This window comes from Candoia aspera, chromosome 1 (assembly GCF_035149785.1).
Source record: "Candoia aspera isolate rCanAsp1 chromosome 1, rCanAsp1.hap2, whole genome shotgun sequence".
Lineage (NCBI taxonomy): Eukaryota > Metazoa > Chordata > Lepidosauria > Squamata > Boidae > Candoia > Candoia aspera.
The window spans coordinates 157,347,740-157,361,487 of NC_086153.1; the positions used below are offsets into that span (position 1 = coordinate 157,347,740).

Genomic DNA, 13,748 nt, shown 5'->3' on the forward strand with positions numbered 1-13,748 from the left:
ATAAATTCAGTCTTCACACAGTAGTTAGATGAAGAGAAAAAAAAAGATAGCTTACATTTATTCAGTAGATTTGGATACAAGCAGCTTCATAGTAGAAAGCACTTATTCATCACTGATTCTTTGTAGACACTTTCTATGGAAATAGAAAGTGTGCATGCAAGTGAGATGAGAGGATGAGAGCTGCATTCTGCAGCACCTCCTGCTTGCAGGTGTGCCCAAGAGGTAATGGAGATTGTTAATCCCCAAACCCAAGAAGAAGGAGGAAGTGGAAATCAGGTGACCCATGTGACATCCCACAAGCACAATAGAGATGTGTTTACTAGAAAGACCCCCTTATGCTTATGAGACAATGCTGAGTTGACCCCTGATAATTCCAACATTCTTTCCCCTTATTTAACTAGGAAGTATCTAGGGATCTCCACATCTTAAAATGAAAGAATGAAAAGGTATTGGGGCCAGTAAATTGTAAGTGCTGGTGAGAAAACAAAAACCATCCAGGAAGAAGGATGATAAGAGACAGAAGTTATCTTTCCTTCAGGGCAGGGAGAGAGAGAGAGAGAAGGCCCTTACACACACACACACACACACACACACACATACATACACTCACACACACACACACAATCTTGTCCTTTTTGGGAGGGAGGTAGCTCTGGGCTGGAGGGCCCTGGACTTGCATCTAACCTTAGCAATATGTCTGTCAGGATGTCCCAATTTATAGATTAGCTTTTTGCCTTTCTGCAAGTGTCTGACAGGAAGTACAAGTGGGAGAATGGGGAGGCCCTTGACAAATGCCCACTTGATGCTAAACTGTGACACATGCACATATACCTACAAACACTATCATTCTAGCACACTTTTGTAAACTATGGCTTCTTCAGTTTCACTTCCAGAGACAAACTGGCTGCCCAAATTGTAGCTATTGTTTCTATTGTACAAAGTGGTGGATTACCCTACAATTCTCCATTATGTCCTCTGTCTAAGTTTCTGTGTTAGTCATTATTGCTTTCTCACACTGTTTTCTTGATTCAGTGAGTGAGCTGTTACTTTCTTCTGCTCTGACCTCTGGTTAGAATTCTACAAGGAGCTTTCCAAATTATCTTAAGCCATACTTGGTGTTTTGGATGGAAGAAGAAAGAGTGCTGTTCAGAGATCGAAACTCATAATCCTTTAGAGCATTTTGAAGGACTTGCCCCATTTCTTGTCTGTCAGAAGCTGGATAGGAGTCCGGACTGATTTGTTGTCTTGCACAAGGAATGCTTAAAGTGACCTATTGTCAAGCACAAGGGATCATGTTTCATGATGCTTCCATGAGCTTTGGCTGGAATCTCTGTCTTTCTCCACAGTCACGGAACCAGATGTGCTGGGGAAGTGTCTGCTGTAGCAAACAACAATATCTGTGGAGTTGGAGTGGCATATAATTCAAAGGTGGCAGGTAAGCCTTAAACTAGGGAACCAATCTAGATTTTCTTCCTTGGCAACATTGCTATTTTATTAAAAAGAAAAAAGGGTATGTGAGAGGCAGATTATTTGCACTATGAATTTTCCAACATGCTATATTTTTTACAAAATAAATGTATGTACATTTGTATTTTGGATGTATATAGTTGGCCCTCTTTCTTGACTTCCCTTCCTTTTTGAGGTTTCTTTGATACCTAGTTGATGAATGCTGCTGAAGTATATATCTGAAACCATAAACTACGCTTAACATACAATTTTTCGCAGGAAGCTCATCTGATAAAGAGGCTGACTACATGACTTCAGGATGGAGACAAATTGATTTAGACTCCTCCCGTTGCAGGACTGCTGTTGATTACTGTTGCCAGCATTGGTCCTTAGTTGCTATTATGTTTTGTTAATGTTTTATCATTTTATACTTGTGTTGGTATTTCTACTTTCATAAGCCTATTCATGTATACAAGGGCTGTAAACTATTCAGAGTTCATACTCAACTGGAACAGTATATAAGCCAGAGAAGAAAAGAAGGAAGGAATGGTTATGCTCCTTCAAAGTGGTAGAATGATCAGTATTAGATTTGTTCACATCTTTGGGGGAATTAATTTTGGTAAAGATACCCACAATGTAATGAATTAGATTATAGCTGAGGTCTAGCACCATCAAGTGGCCATTGAGATACTGGGGGGGGGGGAATAAGAAGGTTGCAAATTATTGTCCACATTTCAAGTCTGAATTGAGGTGCAGTGGAAATGGTTTCAGTAATGTCTTGCAGAATAATGGAAAGAGTCATTTCAGATTTTTTTTTTTTGAGTGAACAAGCAAAACTTATTTCAGAAAAACAAGCAGATTATAGAGAGGAACTGAAGAAATTTTTCTCTATGAGGAGTTTGTTCACTACATATTTTTTAAAAACTATAGCTGAGAAATTTTAATATTATAGTTTATTCCAGATGATAATTTTACTGTCTAGAATTTCCTACAGAAATCAGTTTGAAGAGACAAGATAATCAGAACAGTAACCTTGGCTATTGTTCAAACTGATATTAAGATGAAAGAGTTGACCTGCATTTCATGTAATATATTTGATCTAACAATTTAAATAAAAGCCTTTCCTTCCAGCTTTTCAACTTTCTATCTACTGCCATGTACATTTTGAATTTAGATAAATGAAATCAAAACCTGATTAAGTTTGGGTGAATTAAATAGTCTAAAACATTGAACTTGCAAAAAATTGTCTTGCATTCAGAAACAGTTCACACTTTTCATGGATGAATTACTGCCTTTGCATTTGTGTGATCCCAGATGTTAATTAAGTTTTGTGGTGGGAAAAAAAAATCAGATCGTGGTTTGAACCTTTAGACCAGATTTGCTCGAAGAGATGCCAACAAGATATACTGGGCTTCAAATTCTGGGTGTTGAAATCCCCAGTTGGAGAATATTATTGTATTATTATAAATATTATAATATTTTAAATATTATAATAATATTATATATTATAAATTATAAATTTCTTATTTTGATTTCAGATTTTTAAGAAATATCTCTCTCTCTCTCTCTCATATATATATATATATATATATATATATATATAAAATCTGCAGGTATCCGAATGTTGGATCAGCCATTTATGACTGATATTATAGAGGCTTCTTCTATCAGCCATATGCCTCAAGTAATTGATATTTACAGTGCTAGTTGGGGTCCCACTGATAATGGCAAAACTGTGGATGGGCCAAGAGAACTGACCTTACAAGCCATGGCAGATGGAGTGAATAAGGTAGTGCTTTGGTTTTATGTTTTCCATGCATTATGTTGCTGTAATATCAGACTTTCATGAAAGTTATTTATATTGTAGAAGATAACAAACTGCCTGTAAACATTTCTATATCAGAAGACCTCACTTTTGAGGTACAGATGCAAGTAGAATAAATTATCAATAGGAAAGACTGTTCTTCCAGTCGAGTGATAATAGGATACACAAGAGTTAAATGGTGGCTGATACAATGAGTATAGGCTGGAGATCTTGCTGTCTGGATACATTAAGCACCAGGACCCAGGAAGTCCTTAGTAAGTTAGACAGTTTGCTTCCCTGTGTATATCTTTAATTGACAAGATCTGCAGCAAGCTGAGATTTCATCAAAATGATGAAATGTGCCTCATTGTGACATCACGATGCTACCTCCAACATCACAATGGAATTACAAAAGTGGCAAAGTTTGTGTCACAACATTGCAATGTAAGTTCCCTCATCTGCCCCTTCCCTTCCTGTGGATATCCATGTATATAATGCATGAGGAAGGAAGCAATTCTATATTCACTGGCCAACTATTTAACTGAAGGGGAAAGCACAGGGTTGTTCCTTGTGCTTAGGAACCCTCCTTGCCCCAGGTTTTCCAATTACATAACAGAAGCTTTTACACAGGTGGACCTTTGGCATTAGTGTAGTTCACAGATGCACTGTGTGAAAAAAAGAAAACACTTCATTATACAACACATGGTTAAGCTAGGCAATTTGTTCCCATCTTATTTATTTTCAAACACTTCTACCTAGCTTTTTTCTCTTGGAAAACAATCTTAAATATATGGTGATGATGTTCGTGACAACTTCATGAAGGATCAAGCTCAGGGCTGGTTTAAAGAATTTGGGAGCCCAATGTAACTCCAGTTTTGGTGCCCCGCACCCACCACAGTTAACTTTGTCAATAGATTCCTATGTATTCAAAATGAAATACTTATAGAATCTGAACTAAACATCAATGATGTATCTAGAAAAAATGTTTTGGATACAAAAGGCATCACTCTCTAAAATTCTGCTTCAATAAATGAGTCCATTGGCCTGATATACCTGTTGACCAACACAATGTTACCTTCTGGGTGGATCTGCCCACCCTCATATCCCACCAATCCGATTTACCCAGTGGGTATCCCTTAGCTGACATGAACCTGCATTTGCTCATGGGTAGACTGGAACACTTGAAACCCCATCAGCCCCATCTACAGTACCCATTGGCTAACTTAGAGCTACAGTATATTGGCTGCGAAGTGGACCTGCCCATTCAAAACCCTTGTTGGTTCAATGTATCTATTGATTATATGGAGCAGGGTTAGCTTCTGAGTGGGTCTGCTACTCTGAGCAACCTGAGGGAAACACAAGGCACTCTCTTAAGGGAACATTGATGAAGGGAGATAGCCATAGCCTCTTTGCTTCTGTGTCCTCCCTTGCCCATAGCCTGCTTCAGCCTGCCATGCTGCCTACACAGCTGTACACACTACAATCCCATTAAACCAGCCCCAGCTGGACTATCAATGGCTACAGCACTACCTTCTCAATCTTTTACTTTGAAGAGCAGCCACTAAGGAACCACCACTGGTGTCTGGTCCAAGACTGAAAACTTCCTGAAAGTATTTGGAACTTGGCCTGCTCTAGTAGGACTCTTTTATGCCCTCATTTCATGGCAGCTGCTAGGAGATTTCCAGCCATATTTTTAAAAACTTGGCTAAAAACAATCAAGCTTAGAAGAAATAGCGCATCATTTAATATCCAGCATTTTATTTTTAGTAGAATGAAAGGAACTTGCATTTCAGATTAGCAGATTGTCATGGAATTTACCATTTATGTGACAGATCTGCAATTTTTCTTAAATGACCAGAGTTTTTATATTAATTTTTATTTAGGTTCTAAAAAATTGGAAAGGAAAAGGCACACTATGCTTTGACTACTCTGTTAGCCCTACAATGTTAGTTATTACAGTAATGAACAGAAAATTAACACAGGAGTAGTAATTGAAGAGAACAACTCAAACTGGTACAAGAAAATATGCTGCACTTATCATGATATGCTCAACCGAAAGGAAATCAATGCTAATTTGTAGTTTAAATGCTGGCAACCCTATGGCATTTCATTTAGTATTTTGTGTAATCCATAATAGACTATCTTCCTTAAGAGCAAATTAGCATAAGGCTGCACATAGTCTGGATTTCATCCTAATAGCCTGCAAACCTAATCTCTCTCTCACCAAAAACCTTGCAGTTGTTACCATCCCAAGCTCTGATACCATATGGAATTCAGTTGCCAGAGAAATTGACTACATTTTTGCCAAAGTTCCGAAAAATTAGGGGCTCTAAGGAATTTTTCCAATGAATGTCCATGCATGTATTTGCCCCTGCAACTCATTTGATATTGATTCTAGATCTTCTTTCCTGATTGTCTTTTCTAGATTAGCATCAAGTGCTTTTAATTAACTAGCTCTCCTGTCAGAATACTCCTGCCAGAATACTCTAGAGCAGTGTTTCTCAACCTCGGCTACTTGAAGATGTGTGGACTTCAACTCCCAGAATTCCTCAGGCAGCATGCTAGCTGGGGAATTCTGGGAGTTGAAGTCCAGACATCTTCAAGTGGCCGAGGTTGAGAAACGCGGCTCTAGAGGTTCCTCTAACTATACAGCATCCGGGAGAGTGCTTTTCCTTGTTTGCTGTTTCATGCATCGCACAAAGAAGACACTTATTTTCTTCTGAAGCACAGAGCACAGCTTGCTTTTTAAATGAGTTTTCAGGGAGAGGTTAATCAGAGAGAGAAGCAGGCTAAATCAGAAACACTTGCTTTCACATGGCCTTTTCCCACCTAACCCTTGTTTTAAAAATGAAAAACAATTAGAGAGCTGTAAAATTGTATATGCCTAAGGATGTTGCAAAATGGAAATGCACCCAGAATATATTGCTGTTTCTGAAATAGACTTATTTGTATTAGCCATTGTCTGAAAATTTCTCTGTACACCATATTACAAGCCATCACACATGACAATCCTCCACAGTAGTTTTTCTTCAGAGGATGAACCCCTTCCTCATTAGGAACCTTTCCTAAATCTGCTCCCTTCCCAAGTCTAATGCAGCCCATCCACTCTAGGCCGCTTCCTCCAATCCATGAAGTCTTTGTCTTTCTCCAGGCCTCTCCCTCTCCACAAGTAATTGCTTCTCCTGCCACTGGATGTGTGGGGACCTGCCCTGCAGCACCTGCCAACAGAATTCTGTTTCTGCTCCTTCACCTCTCTGGATCAGGAAGACACAAATGGCCCAGTTCAATGCCGTCTATGCTCTATAGGTGCTCCAGTTGGAGTGCTTGCAAGGACAACTTTGCTAGGCAAAAGCCACCTGATTTGTAGTGCAGCTAGATGATGGCATGGGAAACCCAAGGAGAGTAGGGGAAAAGATCCAGCTTTTGGGCCCTTCCCATTTCCCACCATTGATGTGGATACAGCAATGGGGTTGATAGTTCCTTTGGTTTTGGCTTGATGTGATGTGTGAATCCAGTCAAGTCTGGCTTGTTTAGCAAACTATGGTAAAAGCCAACAATGGCTTAGTGTGATGTGTTCCGGGCTTACAGTATACCTGGAACTATATATGTTTTAAAATAACAATGACTTGAGTTATATCTAGCTGAAACAGAAGGCCTAAGCAGATAGTCTAAGTGTGTATTTAATTATATGTACATGTTGGAAGAGGAGGGATCACCCCATATCCATCAGGTTAAGCTCAGCTCCAAAGCTATTAACACTTCAAGATGAGGCCAGCCAGAGAGATGGGGCTCTTAATAATCATGGTACTGTCTTGCCAACTCCAGCTCACTAGTTCTTTAGGCCAGGGATGCATGTCATCTCTGATTAAGGGTCTTGGGAACTACAGACAGTGTTTCTTCTTTTTCTTTCTTGGTTCTTTCTTGGTTAAGATACAAACGGATCCAAAAGCACAATAAAGGCATCTTAAATAGCATAGGAGAGGTTATTTCCTGAAGGCAACTCATATGCTGGAGAAGGGTAATTGCAATAGCAAAAAATCTAGCAATGCTTTTAGTAGTTATGTCATCCTGATTCAAAAGCAGAAGAATTGTATGCCTCTCCATCACAGACCCTGGCCTTGAGTTGAAAGTATATGAGTCCTCCCGATTTCTCCATACATGGAGCAGAGCAAGGGCACATAACTAGCATTCATAATTGTTTCTAACCCAGCGGCCTCCATAACAAATCATGATGATGTGCATGTTGACGTAATAACACATTTGTCATTGCCCCTCTCCCCAGATGCCCATGGCTTGGTCCTTTTGGATTGGGACTTTTGGGAACCTGCCTCTAAAAGAGCGGAAGGGAAAACATTGCCTGTATTTATGCAATACCAGAAGCAAGGCAACTATATCCTTTCTTTGGTTTCTCTTTCTCCCTTGCTTCATTCTATTTTCAGACTTTGAATTATGCAGGGAAGCATCCAAGGTTTTTCTTTTCTTTAGAAAACACTCAATGGTTGCTGCCAAAAAACAGATAATTAGCACCCCCTGCTAAGATGTTCCAGCTGAAGGCTTCAGCAGTATGAGAATGGCAAGAAAGGAAAATATTATAGATTGGAAAGATGACCTTCAAAATGAACTCTGTCATGCAGCAAGGCAATTCCATGCTCATTATTATCAGACCCCCTTCATTTGGTTTTCTTTAGTATGGTTTAAAAGAAAATAAAAATGGTTGCTGGAAATCTGGAATAATGTCAATCTTAATCAATTTAGGCAGTCCAGTTGGCTGTACAACTCAGTGTATCTTGAATTGCCCTAACCCTGCAGGTCTTCATATCAAGTAATAGAAATTGTGCATAGAAATCAAGATTCAGTCATGCATTGCTTCCTTCTTTGTACATTGCCCTCTCATAATATCTTCAATACTGCCCTCTTTTACTATCTTTACTATCTTTTAATACCCATATAGATCTTCCACAGACAAGGGACCACTTAAATTATATAAAGATTTGCCAGTGATGCTATGTCTTCCAATATCCTTTTCATCTCTTATGGAAATTATATAGTGAATCTCCATTGCAAGCCATTACTTTTTAACAGCTCAAGTTTCAGACTGGTTTGGAAGCGGTTTACATAAAGCAATCACAGCCAATAATTGGGGTTCTCTAGCTGGGGATTGCCATCAAGTGATTAAAACTCCAGTCATCTACATCCTTAGCCCCAAAAAGTCCTATGAAATTCAACTTGATTTAGCTTTGCGTATACCTTCATAGTATGTACTGTAGGATTGCCACCCTACATACAGTTGTTTCGGCTGCAGATAATCAAGAAGAATTGAGATCTATTGTTGCCCCTAACAACAAAAGTAAAATCAAATATATAGACACAACAGATACCTTCCATCAATTCACTAGGAAGTGGTGTTTTCTATGTCTTGAGATATTCTCTGCCTTTGCAGGTATCCTGTAGGTCAATCAATCCATCTTCCAATACATCCTCACGTGGATTAAGGATTATTTGAAAACAATACTTTATCTGAAGAGCTAATAACTCTATTAATTACAACTCAATCATATCTGGAACCACTGGAGAAATTAAGATGAAGGTGGATGATAATTGAATAGAATGTAGCTATTTCAGGTCTATTTTGAACTATACACTAGACCATCCATATGAGGTAAAATGGATCAATAATGGGTTCCTTAGCTGATTTTCAGTCAGATATAGTATGCTGAAGGTTTATCCTGCATTATAGATCTTGTACTGAACTATAGGGTTTACATAGTTTCCAAAATACCTGCCTTGATTTTAAGTTAGAAGTATGCTGAGTTGCTCCCTAGCAACTGGCAGTAACAAAACTCTTATTTGCAGAGGTACTATGGTACAGACTGGAGGGCAGGACATGCAGTAATCTTCCACAATCAATGACAGAACAGATGGACTTTTAATCTGGTCCCTCAAAAATCTCTTTCTAATCTTAGAATAATATTATACTATCACTGAAAATGTCTGCATCTGTATGTCTGATATAAGAATAGTGGTCCTTATTTGGAAGCTAGTCATGATGGAGCTCCAATAATGCTCTCAGAATAGGAAAGTACTTATTCAACAGCCATGTCATGGATCTTTAATAAAACTCTGACATGAATAAACATGGAGACTCTCATTTTGCCAGCCAAAGCTCGATTTTCATATTCCAAGGAGATTACACATGAATAAATGAGGAAAACTGAAATATTAGCCAAGCAAGAAAGACATGTCAAGAATTTTAATATGCTGCCAACCAGAACGTGATTCTTTTCAGTGTCTGGGAAGGGACATAATAAAATTATCTCGCTCCAGCCTGATATCCTTATTTTAAGTGCAATTAAAGTGGAATGTACGCAATTGGGAATGATGTGAAGCATAGTGTTTTCCATCATATTCAGCTAAGGTGATTCATAAAGCAGCTGCTCACACTAAAGTCAGCTCCACACAGTAATTTGGAAGAGCAGCTTGATAGCACAGTTCCCATATGGAACATTTTTCTTGAGTTTTATGCAATTGCAAATGGATGTTCTCAGAGTCGCAGCTGTCTGGTTCAGAATTTTCAAGAAAGTATAACAACCAGATGTGAAATAACAGTTTTGCTGTAAAACAAGGGTGGGCAACCCCTGGCCCCAGCCCCAGCTCTCCATATTTGATTTTGTGGCCCACAAGATGCTGCTGCATCTTGGTAACAAGTTGCTGAAAATCAGTGGAATAGTTTTCTGGCTTTTAAAAGAAAGAAATGGCAAAAAAGGTGTAGCAACTGAAAAACATAACTAGTTTTAAGTTCTTTTTAAGGTGAGGCCACTGGATATCAGGAGGAAAATTCCCCGTTTTCTGTCCAGCCTCTTTTATAGTGGGTGCATCAATTTGCCCACAGACACTGCCCTGACTTTATTACTTTATTTCCATATTTTTTAAATTAAAAAGTATAAAATGGCAAGCAAAGTGCCATCTTCTAGCATCATCTCAATTTCCAAGGATCTGCCTGAGCCCTAAATTAACCCCATAGGAAGTCTTAGCCAATACAAAATGTTGTTGTTTTGGTGGGAAGCATACCCTCTTCAGCCTCCTGCTCAGAAAACAAAGACTAGCTGGGGTAATAAAGAATATTTAAGATGCTGGAGGAGGTATAAGGGAGAATACATGCTAAACTGACTTATAGTAAATTGTCTTGTGAATGGCCCCTGGCAGCCATATTGGGGTAACATCCATATCATGATTTCACAATTCCTAGAGCCACCCTATCAGGGCTGCTACAAAAAGAACATTCTAATCCTTTGCTGCCATCTAGTGGTCACCCATAATTTCGCAGCCCAGTTACCCTATTGGGGATACCACAGGCTCTTCCTTGAGGTCATGTTAAAGTGCTTTTCTTCAGTCCCTGATGTGTCAGAAAAGATGGTATACTTGGCATTGCCCTTAAAAGTCTGATCTTGCCAGGGAGTGGTACGATCCTTACAGTTTTAATGCAGGACAAGCTAAGGAAAGGGACTGGTGGATTCCCCTGACTTAGGTTGCCTCCCACCAGACTCTACCGACCAATGGAGGGGTGGTGGTGGAATCCATTTATTGCTCTCCTTACCATGGAGATGAGTTTGGGAAGGAGGCTTTTGACAGATGGCTAGAGCAGCAAGTTTACCCATTAGTCAAACCTTGCTCTGGTTTTGTGCAAGTGTGTGTGTGTGTGTGTGTCTGTTTGTTGGTTCAAAGGGCATGGCTTTAACATTATTCTGGAACAATGCAAACCTATATTTAAAAGTAGTCCCAAAACTGGATGTCAGGCAGGATGGCAACAGCTGTGAAGTAAAGGGGGAAGGATCATTAGGCTGGGTGAGAAAAAGCTACCTGAGAACTTTTGGTGGCAAGAACTTTTAAAAAAGAAGAAAGACACATGAGCAAGAGATGGGCAGATCCCATAAAGAAGACATGGTGTGGGTTTGCATTCTTCCTCTGGATGTAGATGCAAGCTGGTTCTTCCTTTTCTCTCTGGAACCAAATGTAAGTGGGGAGGAAATCACTAATGGATTTAAATGGTAAGGGGAAGAACTTGAGAGCCTTTCTTGTTTAATTTATTCAAATGAGCAAGTTTGTTTAGAAACAGAATTCTCTTGTTCACCAGCCTAGAAGCTGCTTGTCAAATTCTCTAGTTAGTTTCTCCACTTTGCTCACACACATGATTGTACCCATCCAATGGAGGGCTTGTCTTATTTTTTAAAGACAGGGCTTATTACCAGACATCCAGTCTCCTGCCCTACACTAGATTTCAGAGAGAAATAGACTTCTCAGAGGTTCTTTACATGCTGCCTAGTGCTTCTTTCCCTCCATCTAACAAAACCTATGGCCTGTTGTCCAATGGTTTTCTAGTCACACCAAGCTTGCCTCTTCTGTCTGGCTAGGCTGGGGTGGTGAATAAGGCTGGAGCAATCCCACTCCTTGCCTTCTCAGGACCCAGTAAGCCTCCTAATCAAAGCTTACCTGATTACTATTTTCACTGTTAAGATGTAGCTACAATGAAACCCTTCATTCTCTTCTCCTTCAGTCACTATAAGCTAAGAGAGATCTTTCTCCCAAGCTTGAGAGGTAGCTAGAAGATATTCCACATGCAACAGATAGCACTTCATTCATTTAGACAATTTTTTTAAAAAAATTATGCAACCATTTATTTAACTTATATCTTCATGATGCGATCAGATTGTCATGTTGGCTAAAAATTCCAGGAGTTGTCATCCAACACATCTAGAAAGCAGCAGGTTAAGGAAAGTTGATATAATGAGGTTAATGTCCATGGGGAGGGGAAAATGTAGTGGGCTTCAGGGAAGAAATAATGAAGATTTCCCTTGTGCATTGGCAATCCTCCTTTAAATGTCTTGTTATGTATGGGGAGTTTAACAAGGCACCAAAGATTGGTACATTTGCTTCTCTTGTGTCTTCATTTATATGTCTGGCTTCATTACTTCCTGCTTCCAGTTTCTAGTTGTCCTTGCTGAAAACAGTTAACTAAGCTGTTTGCTAACTGCCCCCTGCCCTTGGCCAGTTCATTTGAAAGGAAGATCTTCAGAGATGCAGCTCATTTATTTTAGTTGTGATCTGCTCCTTCTCCACTCACATGGGGGTAGAGCTGGGGGGAACATTATATTGCTTCAATAACTTGGCTGTGCCTAAGGGACACAGATTCTGCAAAGGTAGAAATGATTACCTAAAGAAAAGCATAAAGAATTTATAATTTAATCATGGCACTGTAATTGGGTTCTCTGGTGAAAGGAAAAGCATGGACATTTTTAAAATGAAGAATCATTCTTTTCTTTCCTTCCTTTCTTTCCTTCTTTTCTTTCCTTCTTTTCTGTTGTTGCAAGAGTTAGAAGTAACTGGATTTTTACTTCTAATTCTTGCAGTGAAAATTACTGGAAGGTAGAGGCAGAGAATATTATGGTTAAGAACATAACATCAGTGGGACTTATTTTTAAGAAGACATTTTAGGGCTGTGCTCTTTGTTTATGTTAGAACAACCACAGTTATTTTTCTGTACTTCTTTGCTGCCATCTGATGACCATCCAGATGTTTTCAGCTCAGACGTAGTAGCTGTAATTTATTTTCCATATCAGGAGGCCACCTACGTACTTCTTTCTTCATTTACTTAACTATAATTTCTTAAAATCTCAGATGTCCTGTTTATTAGGATTTGTGATTGTTTTACTATCTAACTCTGTACTGTGTTGTTTCTAAATTTAACTCAAATTGTATTGGCTGAAATTTAAAGTTGCTTAACTTCATGGAGGGGAATGTTGACTTTGTCGTAATTATGCATTCAGCAAAAATCAAGTTAGTGTAAAATGCTTCCCTTTAGCAGGATTATGCCTTTATAGAATTTCTTGATCCAGAGCTATTCATCCCACAACATCTTCTTAGATTCAGTCCAAGCTGATCAGTTAAATTAAGTACAGTGCAATCTTCCACTCAGCTTTCACCTTCATGTGTTTTCTGGCTAATAACTATATTGATCAAATACTGACAACAAACTAGCACTTGGTAGGGCAACCATGAAGGTCTTGGAAAAAAAATATTCAGATACCAGGATGTGTCTATATCTACAAAGATCAGAATTGTGGAAGCCATGGTATTCCCTGTGACACTCTATGAAAACAAAACTTGGACTTTGAAGAAGCAGGATAGGAAAAGTATTGATACCTTTGAACTTTGGTGTTGGAGAAGACTCCTGAGAATACCCTGGACAGCAAAGAAGACAAAGAAATGGGTCATCAAACAAATCAACCCTGAGTTCTCATTAGAGGCACAAATGACCAGGCTCAAATTATCCTACTTTGGACACATTATGCAAAGACCCAATTTGCTAGGAAAGGTGGAAGGAAAGAGAAGAAGAGGACAACCAGCAGCAAGGTGGATGGACTCAGTTACAGTGGTGATGAGCACACCATTCAAAGATCTGAAAGGCAAGGGTAGGGACAGATTGTTACGGAGAAATTCTGTC

At 39.1% G+C, this 13,748-nt stretch overlaps 1 protein-coding gene across 1 annotated transcript in view; it reads left to right on the plus strand.

Moving 5' to 3' along the window:
* PCSK2 (proprotein convertase subtilisin/kexin type 2) overlaps positions 1-13,748 on the plus strand; it is a 110,534-nt gene that overhangs the window by 82,193 nt on the left and 14,593 nt on the right. Inside the window, exons 7-8 of the mRNA XM_063316474.1 lie at positions 1,347-1,435; positions 3,060-3,235. Of these exons, the coding sequence (XP_063172544.1) occupies positions 1,347-1,435; positions 3,060-3,235 (265 nt within the window). The remainder of the gene's footprint in view (positions 1-1,346; positions 1,436-3,059; positions 3,236-13,748) is intronic.